This window comes from Megascapheus bottae, chromosome 3, assembly GCF_031878675.1.
Source record: "Megascapheus bottae isolate mThoBot1 chromosome 3, mThoBot2.hap1, whole genome shotgun sequence".
Classification (NCBI taxonomy): Eukaryota; Metazoa; Chordata; class Mammalia; order Rodentia; family Geomyidae; genus Megascapheus; species Megascapheus bottae.
Window position 1 is genome coordinate 73,031,132 of NC_143511.1, and position 18,441 is coordinate 73,049,572.

General features: G+C 42.3%; 1 protein-coding gene across 2 annotated transcripts in view; it reads left to right on the forward strand.

Annotated features, from left to right (window-relative positions):
- The window catches only part of Snx30 (sorting nexin family member 30), an 87,164-nt gene that overhangs the window by 25,183 nt on the left and 43,540 nt on the right, over nt 1-18,441 (forward strand). For both annotated transcript variants that reach the window (XM_090330443.1, XM_090330444.1), the window contains exon 2: nt 13,491-13,682. In XM_090330443.1, coding sequence (XP_090186569.1) covers nt 13,491-13,682 — 192 coding nt within the window. The remainder of the gene's footprint in view (nt 1-13,490; nt 13,683-18,441) is intronic.

Consider the following 18,441-nt stretch of genomic DNA (forward strand, 5'->3'; position numbering starts at 1 on the left):
CTAGCAGGGATAGTGAACTTAGAATATTCATTTCAGTCTCTTGACTGGTAGCTGTTTGCTGTTTTGGTGTGCTTTGCTTCTGAGTTGACATGGAGCCCAGGCTCTTGGGTGATTAGCTGGCTGTCTTTGGCTATTTTCCAAGAGTGGGTTCAGATGTCCCAAGAACGTTGTGGCCAGGTGTCAGGTCCAGGCTGATGACAGTCTACTGGCTGTCTGCATATCTGGCTTCTTTAAATGGACTGTGGTAAAAAAAAAAAATTCACTGTGTGGGTTCCTGAGAAGTCACCTGCTGAGGGAATGGCTTGAACTGGGTGTAATGAAACAGATTATAGAAAGGCAGTGACTTCTGGGAAGGTGACACTCAGTAGTAAACAGATGTCAAGGGTTGAGTGACTCTGGTTTTAAGCTATTGCTAAAAGCAATCATTTTAGCTGGACTTGTCTTGTGTCTGAAGGATGGAATCCAGGGACAGTGTGCAGGGCTGTTGAACTTGGGTTTACTTTGTTTTTCTCCCAACTACAGAAGTTTCTAATTGAATGCAATTTACCTGGTTTGAATTAGGATTTCTGTCTGGTAGGACTAGACTTCCTTTACCTGGGAACATTCATGAGACTGTTGCAGGCCACCCAACCCTAGTATTTCTTTTCCAGTCCTGGGGTTTGAACTCAGGGCCTGAGTACTGCCCTTGGGCATTCTCAAAGCTAGTACTCTACTATTTGAGCCACAGCACCACTTCCAGCTTTTTCTGTGTATGTGGAACTAAGGAATCGAACCCAGGGCTTTATGCATGCTAGGCAAACACTCTACCATTAGGCCACGCTCCTGGCCCCCAACCCTAGGATTAAGACACTGTTCATCTGTTCTTGCCTCTCCTGGTAGCTCCCATCCCATTTAGATACTATCAAGAAGACAGTGTGTTCTTAGACAGTTCCAGTGGCTTCCTCTGCATTCTCTCTTACTCCATCACTGTCCCCCTTTTATCTGGTCTGTGTGCTTTTTCTGAAAAACTCATGTGTGATTGCCATTTCCCACTTAGAAACAACCTTCTCCAGTAGGGCACTTCTCTGATTCTTAAACCTACAACTTAAAAGCCTGGGACTAATCATAGGCTATATTTCCTTGAATTGCTCACATCCACTCAAGTGACTGGTCCCTGACATGCCTGTTAAACTTGACCATCTGGCACTTTTGCTGATATAGAGCTCTGTTCCAGGAAGGCCTTTTCTCTTCCAATGGGCTGTCCTTCTCTGTTTCAAGAGGGCTTACATGACATTCTCAACTGTCACCATGTCCCCTGTCTATCTGGTCAGGTGGGCTTGTCCTCTGACAGCCTGATGGCTGCTGGTCAGATTTCTTGAAGCCTCAAAGCCAGTAGGAGAGCTGGAACTTAACCCTGGGCTTTCTGCCATTCTGATTATGAAGCCTTTTCCAAAGTTTTTCTGGGAGAGCAGAATTACTGTTGCCCCCTGGCTCTGGTATAGTAGCTTTTCTCTATTTGTGTTCTCTTATTTTCAACCACATTGCCATTCCCCATTCTGTGCCCTAGCCTAGATTCCTCAGTAAATTGCATCTCAGCTTTCTTTCCTCTGTGTCTAGATAGCACCTGGCTGTCAATGAGAACTTGTGCACATGCACAGATTGTGTTTTCCATAGCCTATAATTTGTGGTTTGGGAGAGGTAATTAGGCCACTTAAAATTCTCATGTGTTGGAAAACACCTATAGTTTGGTCTACAGATTGAATAAATAGTGATAATTATTTTGTTCTAATCCATCTGCCATTTCAAAGAAACAAGTATTTCATTACTCAAAGTAAAGGGCTTAAAACATGTTTAATTTTACATATATGTAACAAATGCTACATAGCAATTGCATATATATGTCAAAAGTGTGAGGGTTTGAGAAGAATCAACTTTCCTGTGATCTGTCAGCACAATCCTTTATATCAACCTCCACAACAAAACATCACATTCTTTCTTTGCTTAATGTGTGTGTGTGTGTTGGTTCTGGGGCTTGAAGTTAGCATCTGGGTGCTATCCCTGAGCTTTTGTACTCAAGGCTAGCACTCTCCCATTTGGGCCACAGCTTCACTTATGGGTTTTTGGTGTTTAATGGGAGATAAGAGTCTTATAGGCTTTCCTGCTTGGCTGTGTTCTAACCACAGTCCTCAGATCTCAGCCTCCTGAGTAGATAGATTTACAGGCATGAACTACCTGCACCCAGCTCATGTTCTTCAATTTGGACTACTCTGTTCCTTATCATGTAAATCCCTACTGTCATCAATCTTTTTCAAAACAAGCCTGCAAGCCTTTCCATATGGGCAAGACCCTAGGGCCACAGACAGGCCCACATGCAGGACATATTACTTTTGTACCACTGTTGGACATCTTAAAGCTTACACATTGCAAGATTCTTTTCCCTTATTCAACCTTTGACCTTCTTTTTCACCCCTGTGCTTCCTTGCTAGAAATAAAGATTCCGAAATAAAGATTTCTTACAGAAATAAAGATTCAGATCCCTGGCCTTTATTTTCAGAGGTCATTTCTGCTGCTGAGCTCAGAATGCCCATGTGAGCAGAGAAGAGTGATCAGCACACTCTGTAACATTTAACGGGAATATCTTTTTTTAGAAATCTGTATTGGATGATTTTGTCATTGTAAAAACATCATACTTGTACTTAGAAAAGTCTACTTGCTATTGGTCCTACACTATAAATCTGTACAGCATGTTATTGCATTGAATACCTGTTTCTAAATATATCTAAACATAGGAAGGGTCCAGTAAAAGTATGGCATAAAAGATACAAAACAGCTGGGCACCAGCAGGCTAGGCCTGTAATTCTAGCTACTCAGGGCTTAGATCTGAGGATTGTGTTTCAAAACCAGCTCTAGCAGAAAAGTTCATGAAACTTTGTTTCTAGTTAACCAGCAAAATGCTGATCAGGAGATGTGGTAGAGTATCAACCACAAGCCACAAAGCTGAATGAAAAGGTAAGACTAAGTTCAAGCCTTGTTTTCTTTTGTACTAGCAACAGAGAAAAAAGGAACAGAATAGCACATCTGGGTAGGATGCCTTGCAGACTGCAGGACTGGAAGGACTGGGTAACTCAGTGGATGCGGGCCTGGGAAGGCCTTAGACCTAACCTTGCACTACTGAAGGCTGTGAAAACTATATACTCTGACTACACTAAATTTATAAAACCTTTTTTTTTTTTTTGCCAGTCCTGGGGCTTGAAACTCAGGATCTGTGCATTCATGGGACCAAGGAATCAAACCCCAGGTCTTCATGCATGCTAGGCAATCACTCTTTCCACTAGGCCAAACTCCCAGCCTCTATAAAATTTTATTTAGTGTAACAGGGAGACACAGAAAAAAGAGTGAAACATTTCCTACTTCCCATGTAGGAAATAGAATTCCTTATCTGTAGTGTTTGTACTTTCTGAACTGTGTAAATACAAGAGATCTCCTCAGTCTAGCAACTACTAGTCCTTAGACAAGGTTTTGGGTAGGCAAGGTGGGTGATTGAGGCCTACCCCCAAACTCAGGTAGCCTTCTGGACTTTTTGTCTGATATGCCTTTTCATTCTTGCTGTCTCTACCCACAGTGAAGAATTCCAAGATGTTTAGATAGTCCCTTCTGTGTCTGGTTATCACATGACAACTTTAAAAAAAAGGTTTCTTAGGAAGTGAGCTTATCTGCTTTTTCAGTTTGCTTCATAATTTTAACTTCTAAGCCTAGGCCTATTTTTTTAGTTTGTAAGAATTTAATGTGCAAACAAAATACAGAATAATAATAACATTCAGTTTGGGGTGTTACAAAAACACTTCAAAGAATCCTTTTAAACTATCAGAAGAAGCTCTTTCTGCAAAGTGAAATTTGTCTTCCTTGTAAGTAACTTCACAGTCCTCAAACCAAGATATTACCAAGGTAATCTAAACGTCCTCACAATTAGTAAGGCCTAAGCATTTTGATATTTTTTGAAAGTCATATGTTCCTGCCTTCTCTCCTATGCAACTTTGGTCTCTTTCTAAAAGGATGTACAGAAGGGCCCAATCTATCTTCTATAGTTGCTTCTGCTGAGATTGTACTGTTAGCCCTACCTGGAAAAAGAAACAAAAGGTGACATGGAAAATACACTTGGTAGGAAATTCATTTGCTAGGTTGCCACCATTAGGTCCAGCAGAGAATCAGGATCAAAAGGCATCAAGTTGTGCTGGGTGCTGGTGGCTCAGGTCTATATTCTTAGCTACTGAGGAGGTTGAGATCTGAGTTTTGAGATTCAAAGCCAGCCTGGGCACTAAAGTCCTTGAGACTCTTATCTCCAATTAACCACCAGAAAACTGGAAATGGTGCTGTGGCTCAAGAGGTAAAGCGATAGCCTTGAGCTGAAGAGCTCAGGGACAGTGTACAGGCCCAGAGTTCAAGCCCATAACACACGCACACAGAAGGGCTGGGAGCGTGGCCAAGTGTTAGTGTGCTTGTGTAGCATGCACAAAATTGTGAGTTTGAATAGCCGGCACCACATACACAGAAAAAGCTGAAAGTGGGGCTGTGGCTCAATTGGCAGTGTGCTAGCCTTGAGCAAAAAGTGTCCAAGGACAGTGCCCAGCCAGGACTGGAAAAAAAAAAAGCCATCCTGTTTTCTTTTTTTTTTTGCCAGTCCTGGGCTTGAGCTCAGGGCCTGAGCACTGTCCTTGGACTTTCTCAAGGCTAGAGCTCTGCCACTTGAGCCTCAGCACCACTTCTGGCTTTTTTCTATGTATGGGGTACCGAGGAATCGAACCCGGGTCTTCATGCATGCTAGGCAAGCACTTTAACCACTAGGCCAAACTCCCGGTCCCCCCCCCCTTTTTTTTTTGCCAGTCCTGGGCTTGAGCTCAGGGCCTGAGCACTGTCCTTGGACTTTCTCAAGACTAGAGCTCTACCACTTTGAGCCTCAGCACCACTTCCGGCTTTTTTCTATGTATGTGGTACCGAGGAATCGAACCTGGGTCTTCATGCATGCTAGGCAAGCACTTTAACCACTAGGCCAAACTCCCGGCCCCCTGTTTTCTTTTAACGTTAAAGTTAGTTGGTCTTTGGGTCTTTGCCACTTCAGCAACATCAGTTACCAGGCTGCTATTGTGAGATCCATTTCCTAGCTTAGGCTTGCCAAAGTTGTGAGATTTAGCTCCTAGGCCAGGCTTACCAGTCTTTGTCACTGGAGGAGGGCTTCTCTCATCTTCCCGTTTTCCAGGTAAAAATCACTCAGGAAAAGTATTTTAGAGTGTCTCACAAAAAGGAGTCTCATGAGGGTGAATTTTTTTAGCAAAGATTTATTCTGAGAAAACAAGGCTAAGCCCTTGTGTGATTGGGGGTAGAAATGACAGTAGAAGAAGGAATGCTCACTGGCTTTATGTGTTTTCATTTGGCAGGATACTGAGAGCAGTGAGGAGATGGGCAGGCAGGAGAGTGGAGTTTTGGGTAGTGTTCTATTCTGGATCGGTGCCTCTGGGGGAGGTTTAATAATAGATTTTTTTTAAAAGTTGTACCTTGGCTTTTCTAGTCCTGCATATGGCATGCATGTACTTAGTAGAGGCATGAAATTGGCAGTTAGGGACAAGCTTTTGGAAATGCCTCTCTCTCTCTTGAATGATGGTGATTGCTCAGGCTGGAATGTCTAGGCCATCCTCTTTCCAGCTTTGTTTTTGCAGTTGGCAAATGTACACATTCCTCTCATGTTGTCTCAGCAGAACTGCATCGCATCACCCTTAGATGTTTTGGTCATAGTTTTAGCTAGACTGATTTGTTGCACTCAGATACTTTCCATCCTGTCTGGTAGCCTTGCATTGCATATGGACTGTTCCATGTGTGCTTGCAATAGTGGGTCCTCAGAAGAAATGCACAGGAGTCATGGCTAAATTCAGTTGAGAGGGAAAAATCTTAGATCCCAAGAATCGTAAGAATGTCTGGAGAAGTGATTGCTAGTTTGTAGATTCTTAGCAAAGCTAATAACAGATGTGGCAAGCTTTGCCATGGAATGTAGACTGGGGTTCTTCTGTGTGACTTCATTTGTAGTCATACAAAGAGGTCTTATTTTGCATTAAGCCAATGAGTGGGTTTTACTTGACCCGACAGGTTTTCTTATGAAAAAAGAAACTGAAAAATGTTTAGTTTTTAAACATCATCATCAGCCTATTAGATAAAGCTTTGAAACTGGTCATCTCTGAATCTACATCTAAAGAAATCTTTGCCTTATAAAATATGGCCAGAATCCAAAGTAGGAAACCAAACCTGTGGAGGGACGATGCTAGCCTAGAAACCAAACTCCAGGGGCCTCAGGAATTTGGACTGTGCCAGCAACCTTAGAGGTCCAGAGAAGATTTGACATGAGGCAGTGATTGAAGAGAACCGAATTTCTTACTAAAAAGCAAGTAGAGTCCAGAACTTAAGATATACTACTTAAGACTCATTTGAACAACTTGAAGGAGTAGAGAAAGGTCAGCTCTACATCTTAAAATTCTTAACTATTTAATTATGTAAACATTTTAATACATATGTGCCAATCAGGTCTTTGTGATAATAAACAACTCCCCAAATTCCACTGTTTAACCACATTCATTTTTGGGCCCTGTTGTATGGCTGTGAGTCATCTGTGCTGGCTCTTTGTGAGCTTTCTATTTGGTAGGAACAGTCCCATTGGGACATTCCCTTTGGGGATGCCGAAGAGAAGGAGCAAGAGACCTGCTGAAAATGCACAATGGCTGGCCATTGGTCAGGCAATCACGTGGCCATGGCCAAAGACAATAGGATGGGATGTGTTTGTCTGTAGGATGTCATCTGGCAATAGTATGAATATCTGATCCTCTTTAAGAAGGAGGGGCTAATGCTGGCAAATGTTGATTCAGTCATGTCATCTACATGCATTATATTTTTTCACTAAATATTATGTAATCTAGCAGTTCAGATTTACCATTTTAAAATATTTTAAATACATCTACTTATATTTTGTATATTCAATTTTAGATAAGTTTGGAGGAACTTGACCTGTTCCCTGAAGCAAAGTGGCAGACCACTGCACTTTGCAGGTATCTTGTGTGCCCACTGCATTGCTTAGAATTTTCAGAGTTGCTTTAAATAATGAAAAACCAGTTATCAAACCTGAATTAGTATATGTGCCCCCAAGTGCATCATGTTGTTACTGTTTTGTTATTACGATACAATTTACATGCCATGAAACTCACCATTTAAAGATAGTTGAGTGATTTGTAACATACTAACAGGCTTGTCTGCAACCATCACTAATTTCAGAATAATTTTGTCACCTTCAAAATCCTCATTAAGTTGTCACTCTGTACTCTCCTCCCCCTTTAGGTCCTGACAGTTTTTTGTCTCCTAAAGATCTGTCTGTTGTGCTGCTACTCAGAAGGCTGAGATCTGAGTATCATGGATCAAAGCCAGCCTAGGTAGGAAAGGCCCCTAGAGTTTCTTATCTCCAATTAACCGTTCAGAAACCAGTAGTGGAGCTGTAGAGTATGAGCAAAGAGCTCAAAGACAGCACCCAGACTCCAAATTCCACAAATAGCAACAATAAAAAAGATTTGTCTGCTGTGACATTTTATATAAATGGAATAGTACAAGGATGGTCTTTTGTGCCTGGCTTTTTTCACTTAGATTAATGTTTTCAAAGATTATTGAGGTTTTCTAATATTCTTTAACATACTTTTTACAAATTTTTAATTTTAACAGAATAATTGACATTTACTAATGAATAATATCTACCAACCTTTTTGTTTGTGGACATGGTTATCTTCTATAGTGATTATATAAACAATGTGTCAGTATAAAAGTTGCATTAATAAAATTTCTTCCTAGTTGGGTGCCGGTGGCCCACACCTGTAAGCCTAGCTACTCAGGAGGCTGAGATCTGAGGATCAATGTTCAAAGGCAGCTGAGACAGGAAAGGCTGTGTTTCTTATCCCCAATTAACCACCACTAGAAACAAACAAAAAAGCTGGAAGTAGAGTTGTGGCTCAAGTGGTAGAGTGCTACTCTGTGATTCTTGAGTGAAAGATGCTCAGGAACAGTACCCAGTCTCGGAGTTCAAGCCCTAATACCAAGACACACACAACAGAATCCCTCCTATGAAATTATTCTTGTTTCCCTGAAATACTAGAATTATTTTAATGTACTATTATGTTATTTCATTAATAATGTTTATGCTTTCTTCTAATTTCCTTTTTACCCTAATAATGTTATCAGAAATGTATGAGCTGATTAATATATGAGTCTCAGACTATTTGAATAAACAGGACTTACTGTGAAGGTTCATTAGGTCTCAGACATAAAACCACTTTTTAGTGGGGATGCTCTGATAATCCTGATAGCCTCTGAAGTTGATTATTGTCTTCAGGCATATTTTTTTCTATCGACTACCTAGCTCATATGGATTTGTTGATATAGTTATTTGTAACATACCCTTGTAATTTATAATTGTATTTAGAGACAAGATTGATGTTTCTCTGTTGTGTTTTTCTGTTGGCCTGCTTTTTAAGTTTTTATTTATCATACTTATACATTGGAAGAATTGTTTGTGTTTTTTTTTTTGTTGATAACTTTTGCTCTAGTCTCTTTTCAGTACACGCTTTTAATTTCTATTCAGTACATGTTTTGATTTTTTTTTTCTTTAAGCTACAAAGTAGATGTGTCCTAAAGTGTCTTGTCTCATGGAATAAAGCCTTTTCATATATGTTTTATTTGCTCTCAGGATTTTGTGTTTCTTCTTCATATTTCTGTGTCCTTGGTCTGCCTGATGAAATAATGCAGGCTTAGTGTTTTCTGGTGTAGTTGTGTCTGATGAGGTCATAGTACAGGCCTGCCATTAGTCTCCCACCAGAACAACTGAATTCCTGGATTACTTGTTACCCAATGAGTGAGAAAGAGCAGAGAAAGGAGACATTGTCCCAGGCATTCAGGTCCAGCGTCTGGATCCCCAGTAGCCTGGCAGATTCTTGTTTTATCAGGTCTCTCCCTTGTCAAGCCTTGCTCCCCAGCATTTGTAGATTTGCTGGCCTTGTGCTTGTTGGACAGGCCCAGGACAGCTGCCCTAGGTACCTTCTTACACCAAGCCGTGTGGGAAGGGCGCCTCCTGCTGGCTGCCCTCACTTGCCATACATGCCACAGAAGCCAGAAATCCTGGTGATTATCTTTGGTCCTCATTGCCAGGCACTCCACATCTTACTCCCCACTGATGGTGGCATTTTCAAATTGGGGTGTATATTGTGGAGGGCTTCAGGACATTTTTACCCAAAGTAGCCTCTATGACTTGGGTTAAAGTTGTGTTAGTGGAAAATCTTCCCCAGTGTCCCATATTGAAATGGAAAAGGGGAAAATGCAACAAAAATTGGTAGCCAACTCACTGCATAAAAATCTAGGTTTATAATTGTTAAATGAGTGTAACATTCTGACATTCATACAATTATTGTGCCATTAGGAATTTTTCATTGTGTTCTTTGTTCTACTATGAATGCCTTGTAGAGAACATTTTTTTTTTTAGATTTTTCCTTTGAGTTCATTCGCCAAAGAAGTTTTGATTTTTTTTTTTTTTGGGTCGGTCATGGGGCTTCAACTCAGCCTGGGTGCGTCCCTGAGCTCTTCAGCTCAAGGCTATTGCCCTACTCCTGGGCCTGGGCCTGGTCCCTGAGTTTTTTAGCTCAAGGCTACCATCCTACCCTTGAGCCAAATCCCACTTACCATTTTCTAGAGTCTCAGGTCCTTTTGTGCTGGGGATGCCTTTGAACCTTGATCCTCATATCTCGGCCTCCTGAGTATCTAGGATTACAGGTATGTGCCATTGTTCCCCACTGATTTTTTTTTTTTTTGCCAGTCCTGGGCTTGGGCTCAGGCCTGAGCACTGTCCTTGGACTTTCTCAAGGCTAGAGCTCTACCACTTGAGCCTCAGAACCACTTCCAGCTTTTTTCTATGTATGTGGTACCGAGAAATCGAACCTGGGTCTTCGTGCATGCTAGGCAAGCACTCTACCACTAGGCCAAACTCCCGGCCCCTGATTTTTTTTTTAAACAAACATCAGAAATAGTCTGTTTGGTTTGTGGACCTTTTCGTTCTTCAATTGTCTTTGGTAACTGGTAAGAGGGAGATAAGTTAAGACAAGCCAGGTAGTGTGTTGAGAGAGCTGCTACTTTTCTCTAATTATGAGGTCTCTGTGAAAGATTTTGTCACCCTTTCTGCCCACTTTCCTCCAAGAGTATTAAAAAAGGAAAATTTGATAACTTTGGGAAGATTGTGTGTGTGTGTGTGTGTGTGTGTGTGTGTGTGTGTGTGTGTGTAGGTGTGTGCAGGTGTGCAATGCACTGGTCCCGGGGTTTGAATTCAGAGCCTGTGTGCTGTTCTTGAGCTTTTTTGCTCAAGGAATTCTATCATTTGCCACAGCTCCAGTTCTAGCTTTTTTTTTTTTTGATGAGAGAGTCTTATATATTTCCTATCCAGGATGGCCTTGAATCATGACCCTCAGACCTCAGCTTAGTAGCCAAGATTGTAGGTATGAGCCACGGGTGCCTAGCTGACACCTGGTGTTTAGTTTATCCATTTGGCTCCCAATATATACCACTGTTTTGGTCTTTCTTTTTCCTATTTCTATGGTTAGAACTGGTGAAGCAGCACATTATTAGCTTCATTTAATTAAGCTTTAGTCTGTACCAGTCTGTTTTCATAAATCATACATTTAATGTAATATAGAATATTGCTGGTGGATATGTTAATAGTTTCTGTGATGGAGAAGACATGGTGGTGGATCTCAAGACTGGAATTCTTGCTGGGTATTGTGATGGAAAGTGTGGTGACCAGATGTTGCCCTGGCAGTGTGAGGTGGCGAACATTGCTGCTTAGAGATGAAAGCAGATGTTCATAGCCTGGCAGCTGCTCCAAAATGTTTCAGTACTAGTCCAAGGAAAACCCTGACAGGGATGCAGGTGTTTTCCCAGGAGGAAAGAATCGGGAGTGTGTGGACACATGGCTGAGACATTGTGACTTTTTCTGTGGACTGTTCCTGGAAGGTTATTGGCCAGAGAAAAACTAGGGAAAGTTGGCTTTTCACTGTAAACCTAGGGAGAGATGGCAGATATGTATGTACACACACACAAAACACACATTCTCTCTCTCTCTCTCTCTCTCCTCTCTCTCTCTCTCTCTCTCTCTCTCTCTTCTCTCTCTCTCTCTCTCTCTCTCTCTCTCTCTCTCTCTCTCTCCTCTCTCTCTTCTCTCTCTCTCTCTCCTCTCATCTCTCTCTCCTCTCTCTCTCCTCTCTCTCTCCCTCTCTCTCTCTCTCTCTCTTCTCTCTCTCTCTCCTCTCTCTCTCCTCCCTCCCTCCCTCCCTCCCTCCCTCCCTCCCTCCCTCCCTCCCTCCCTCCCTCCCTCTCTCTCTCTCTCTCTCTCCTCTCTCTCTCCTCTCTCTCTCTCTCTCTCTCTCTCTCTCTCCCAGACACAGTTGCAGTCACTGGGGACTCAGTGTTTTGTGGGTAAATTAGATGTGTAGATTAAATGATTAAAGCTGTGAAAATTACTTCAGTGCCACTGCGTTCCAAGTATTATGAAGAGAGTGACTAATTCTTCCAGGGAGTGGGTCAAGGAAAGCTCGAGAGAGAGAATCTGACAAATCTGAAAGACATTTGGAGAGTTCTACATTAAAAAAAAAAAGGGGGGGATGAGTGTATTTCAAGTAAAGACAAGGTCTGTAACAAAATGGTAGGTTCTGGAATAAGCCAGCGGGGAGGTTACCTCAGAGGCCTCGAGAAGATGGTGTCCCCTGCCATACACCCTGGCTGTGGATGTGAAACTTGACTGGCTTGTGCTACTGAGCTGTGAGAGGGTCCACAGGTCAGCAGCCATGGCTGGGAGGCCCTGCCTGCCTTCCACACTGTGAGCAGCAACTATACTTCTACCTACCCATCCTTATTTTTTTTTTTCTAGTCCTAGGGCTTAAACTCAGGGTCTGGGCACTGTCCTTGGACACATTTTGCTCAAAGCTAGTGCTCTGCCACTTGAACCTCAGCGCCACTTCCAGCCTTTTCTGAATATGTAGTACCAAGGGTTTCGAGCATGCTAGGTGAGCACTCTACCACTAGGCTTATACTCCCCGCCCCCATCCTTAATTATTGTGAGGCAAATTCCAAACATTATTTCATCTATAAGTATTTTATTATATATTTCTAAAGGAAGACTTTGTAGAATCATAACACTTCCATCATCACACTAATGACACCATCAGTCATCCGTGGAGCCATAATCACATTCCCATGAATAGCTTGGTTTCTTTCCCTCCCTCCCCTCCTTCCCCTCCCTCCCCTCACTCCCTTCCCTCCCTCCCCTCCCTTCCCCTCCCCTCCCCTCCCCTTTCTGCTTGAGCTCAGGCCTGAGCACCTGTGCTTGGGCTTTCTCAAGGCTAGCGCCCTACCACTTGAGCCATAGTACCACTTCTAGGTTTCATACATGCTAAGCAAGCACTTTACCACCAAGCCACATTCTCAGCCTCAATCTTTTCTTTTTCACATTGTGTTTTATTGCAGTTGGTGGCAGATCTGTTAAGTCTCTTCCTCCACAATGTATTTTCCATATCTATCTTTGTTCTTGTTATTTATTAAAGAAGTGTGATCTTTGATTCAGATTCATGAGTTTCTCTCATTAGTAAATTTTGCTAATTGTACTCTCTCAGCACCACATATTATGTTCCATCATGCACTGTTGTATTTAGAAAGTTGTTCAGGATTCACATTCAGGGTTTGTTTGTTTGTTTTTGGCAAGCATACATCTTAGGCAGTGGCAATATGAATGTCTTAGAGATACATAATTTTTACCTGTCTAGTTGAATTTGCAGATGTGTTAAGTATTGGAGGGCTTGATCCAGGTGGTGGCCTTAAGGAAGTAGGGATAGAATCCATGGTGTTCCCTTAGAAGTTTGACTCTCTCAGCCGTGCACAGTGGCTCACGCCTATAATCCTAGCTACTCAGGAGGCTGAGATCTGAGGATTATGGTTCAAAGCCAGCCCTGGCACTAAAGACCGAGAGACTCTTACCTCCAATTAATCTCTAGAAAATGGGAAGAGGGGCTGTGGCTCCAGGGGTAGGGTAGTAGCCTTGAACTGAAGAGCTCAGGGACAGCGCCTAGGCTCAGAGTTCAAGCCCCATGACCACCCCCCCCACAAAAAAAAAAGTCTGTCTCAAAGTCTCACCATGGTGGGACTGTAATCACCTGTCCCAGACTGTCCTTTTGCTTGCTCCCCCGAGGCTTGCTGGAAAGTAAATTGCCGAGCATTTGCATTTGGGCTAGAATGCTGTCACACTTTGTTTCTGTCAGTCATAAAATCACATGTTCTCTGAACAGCCATTGAGAAAGGAGAGGCTCTGTGGTTTTGAAAGTTATATTTGTATCTAGAGCTGTTTGAGGGTTTGATTAAAGCAGCTACAATTGCTGAAGTTCTCTACTCTTTTTTTCTTTCAGGATCTCATCTTGCCCAATGGAGGCACTCCAGCTGGCACTTGGAGTCCAGCTTCTTCCTCTTCACTTCTAAACAGACTTCAGCTTGACGATGACATTGATGGCGAGACCCGGGATCTCTTTGTCACTGTCGATGACCCTAAGAAGCATGTGTGCACGATGGAGACCTACATCACCTACAGGGTCACCACCAAAGTAGGCCCCTTTCTTTTAGAATGTCCTGGACGAGTGCTCCTGGAGAATCAGAGTCCTACCTCTGTGACTTGTGTCTTTGCATTTTCTCTCCACATCACCCTTGTGACAGTTATAGGTGTGGCTTTTAGAGAGAATAAATGTGTTAAAAAGATTTCATAGCCAGGCACCAGTGGTTCACACCTGTAATCCTAGTCTATTTAGGAGACTGAGATCTGAGGTTCAAGGTTCAAAGCCAGCCCGGGCAGGAAAGTCCATGAGACTCTTATCTCTAATAAACTACTCAAAAAAACTAGGAGTGGTGCTGTATCTCATAAGGTAGAGTGCTAGTCTTGAGCATAAGAAGCTCAGGGCCAATGTGCAGGCCCAGAATTCAAGCCCCAGGATTGGTAAAGCAAAACACAAAAAAGTATTTCATATGGAGTTACTACAGTCCTGTAAATAAAACATTTAATCCTATTATACTTTCACTTATTTTTTTATGGTGATATACTAATTAGCATGTTCATGTAAGATTATTGTGAGTGATTATTTATGGATCGTTCTTTGAATCTACATCTCTGTGTTGAGATCCTGATTCTAATTTGGCTTATTTGCAAGGGACAAGAAGTAAAAGGACTGGAACTGGTAACTTTCTGTGATGTGCCAGTCAGCTAGTAGGCAGGGTGCTAAGATAACACATTAACTTTCCCATGACTCCTGAGTTGTGTCTTTTAGCTATAATCATAAAAAATGAGGAAACTGAAATAGAATGTTTGAATGGCCTGTTCAGGGATACAAAATCACTAACCAGGATTCTCACCTTTGTAGGACAAAGAAGCTCATACTCTGGATATTATTCCACTTACAAAAGAGAGTAGACTTCTTTTCCTGTGCTAGAAGGGACCTCAAGCCTCACACCTAGCAGTCCTCTACCATTGAACTCTACCCACTCCTACTGCTTTCCACTGTTTTTTTTTTTTTTTTTTTTTTTTTTTTTTGCTAGTCCTGGAGCTTGAACTTAGGGCCTGAGCACTGTCCTTGGGCTTTCCTTAAGGTCAGTGTTCTATCACGTGAGTCAAAGCACCACTTCCAGCTTATTCTATGTATGTGGTACCAAAGAATCAAACCAGATCTTCATGCATGCTAAGCAAGCACTCTGCCATGAAGCCAAACTCCTGGCCCCTGCTTTCCACTTTTGATGTCATTTATTCATTTGGTGTATATTTGAAGTACCCCTGAAGGCTTTGGCTTGGAGCAGGATGTCTCAACTGTAGCAGTGGCACTGGGGCTGGATAACTAATGCCTGGCGGTGGGCTGCCCAGCCCAGGCTGTCTGGCAGTGCCCCTGACCACCATCTTCCAGGTGCCAGGAACACTTCACCTACTGCAGCTGAGACCCAGCTGAGACCTCTAGGACATTCTCCAGACACAGTAAACATCAACTGGGAAACAAAATCGCTCCCTTGTTAAAAATCACAGATCTTAATTATCTTCATAATAAGGGAGAAAATTTGACTTCATCACTTGGGGTTTTTAGAGGGAAAAAAAGTGTTTTCATTCATAAACCCCCCTATTCCCTGGTTTTTCCTTTACCACTACCACATAATGAAGAAGGAGTTATGTTTGCAGAAGTTTTAATAGATTGAAGTGTCTCTGTGCTGTGTGAGAAGTGCTCAGATGAACACCTCGTTATGCCTTCTCCCTTTATTATATAAAACATTTATGTATTTGCTTGCCTTGTGGGTGGAACAGGGTCTAGCTATGTAGTCCAGGCTGGCCTCAAACTTAATCTTCCTGCGTCAACATCTTGAATGGTAGTATGTATACCAGGCCTGGCAAAAATCTGTTTTTATTAGGAAACTTGAATGGGGAGCTGTATCTATTTGAATTCTTTGAAAAGGGAAACAATAGAATATGCTCAATTTTCTTTCTTCATCTTTTATTGAATTATATTATTTTTGTGATGTAAATACATTGTCATAAAAAGTCAAGAAGCAGGGCCTTAGACATGGCTCATATGAGTGCAAGCCTATTTCTCACGAGGCCTTGATTTTTAAAAAAAAAAGTTTTTTGTTTTTTTCTCCTTAGTGAGGGAGGTATCAGTGGCTCAGTTCAAACCCAGCCTGGACAGAAAAGTGTGAGATTTATCACCAATTAACTACCAAAAAGTTGAAAGTGGAGGTGTGACTCAAGTGGTAGAATACCAGCCCTGAGTGAAAAATCTAAGGATGGCATCCATACATTGAGTTCAAGCCCCAGGACCAACACACACACACACACACACACACACACACACACACACACACACACACACACACACACACACACACACACACACACACACACACACACACACACACACACACACACACACACACACACACACACACACACACACACACACACACACACACACACACACACACACACACACACACACACACACACACACACACACACACACACACACACACAGTAAGGATGGTATCCATACATTGAGTTCAAGCCTCAGGACCAACACACGCACATGGCCGGTGAGAGGGAGGGAAGGAAGTCCTTCTTAGAATCATGTTCAGCAATAGCTAGTTGTTGGACACTTGCCATGTGCTGTGCTTATTTTTCTTACAATAGAGACTTTTGTTTTATATGTGCTCATTGTAGAAAAATGAAAGTAAGCTAAATAAATATTTAAAAATACTTATAACAACCAGGAATAATTGACAACTTACTTTGCTATTTTTCTGAATTGTTTTATAAAAATGAATGTATTACGTATGTCCAACTTCCTTAATATATTTCAAGTATCTAGTTAGCACAGTTTCATGCCTTCATTTGTGAGACTATAGTAGTGTTCTCTTTTGTGTGTGTGTGCAGTACTGGGCCTTGAACTCGAGGCCTCATGCTATTGCTTAACTGTTTTGCTCAAGACTGCCACACTTCCAACTTCCAAGAAGTGTTCTCTTGTTTATTTTGAGCTAAGTGATATGAGGATATTATTAGTTGATCTTCACACAATGAAGAACAATACCACTAATGGTAACAGAGAAATTAAGAAAAACTGCTAAAGCTGGATTCAGTGGCTCATGCCTATAATCACAATTCATAGGCAGGCCTGATGGTTCTCATCTGTGATTCCAGTTACATAGGCGGCACAGGTAGACCAACCTGAGGCCAGCTCTAAGCAACAACAGGAGAACCTACCTGAAAAATAAGTAATAAAGATGAGAATGTGGCTCAACTGATAGGGTGCCTGCCAAAAAGTCTTAAGTCCCTGAGTTCAAACCCCAGTACCAACAACAACGAAAAGACTGACTTTCGGAATGACATGCCACTAACAGCAATTGGTAGGGTTAGAGCTTGAGGTCACATGTGTCTGATTTGAGTTCATGCCCTTACCAAAAGTTGATTTTCCTGAGGGATGACTCTGATAACACTCTGTGGTTCAGTTTGGCAGCCTGGCTGTTGATACTGGTGTGGACTTCAGGCCGAGGGAAGAGATGCCCCTGCTCTCTGTAGAGGTGCCCTCCTCCCCATTTACCTGGTTGTCTGCCAGTCAGCATCAGCTCTTTGTGACCAGCCAGCTATTTTTGTGTGTGAGTCTTGGTACTGGAGCTTGAAATCAGGACCTTCCTGGTTTTGCTCTCTATCAATTGAGCCATACCTCTCCTTCCTGCTTTTTGCTGGTTAGTTGGAGAGAAGAATCTCTCAGATACTTCTGCCCTGGCTGACTTCTAACCTCAGATCTTAGCCTCCTGAGTAGTTAGGATTATAGGTATGAGCCAGTGCCACTCAACCCAGCTCCCTTATTTTATTTTATTTTTTAAATTAGGGTAGAGTCTAAATGCTGCTTGCAGGTGAGGATCACGAGAGGCTGTTAGGTCTAGAGCACTTCGTTAGAATGGTCTGAGAATCCAGGTAGCAGTGGGTTAGGATGAAGTGGAGGTAATGATGACAGGGTGTGAGGAAAGCAAGAAGGAAGCATGGAGCAAGAGCAGAAGCACAGCTCGGCTGGATAGAAGCAAACAGTGTGCTGAGCTCTTGCAGGGAGACACACTTTTCCACAGTTCATGGAAAAGGATGGGAAGCTTGTTTTGTGGCAGGAAGTTGAGCAATTGTTTGCTTATAGATGCACTTTCCCAGAATTAGTGGTGAGGCAGTTTGCTGAGAGTGAAGGGGAAGTTTGAAGTGGGCTATTTCAGGAAGCACTGGAATAGCTGATATGGAATGGAGATGAGGCTGAAGGAATTGGAAGGTTGTTGGTGGTTGTAGGATTTATTGGGTCACACTGTGTCTGGTTTCACACACCCAGATGTGGTAGAAACAGATTTGGTGGCTGCATTTGGCCAGGTTGGATGGATGGGCAGTGGAGGGAAGGAAACTTTACATAAATGGCAGGTTGAAGACGTGGGCCATGGAATTGATGGGGAGTAGGAGGAAAGCAAAGGCAAGAGAGAGAGATCGTCTTAGCTGAGACATGGTCTTAATAAGAAACAAATATCTTATTTTGATACAAGCCAATTTTGTTTGACCTTGATTTTAAAGTGCTACAATCACATTCCAGAAAACTTAAAAAATTTAGCAACAAAAGGATAAGATTAATATTTTATGTAATACAAAGGCATTTGTTATTATTTTCTCCTGGATACTTCCCAGAACATTTAAACTACACATGCTTTCAAAGTTGTGGCCCTGGCAGAATGTGGCAGATTTAGTGGAACCTTTTCTACTTTGGTGGACTCTGCCTCCCCAGTGGTCAGAGATGGAACGCGCAGTGTACTTTT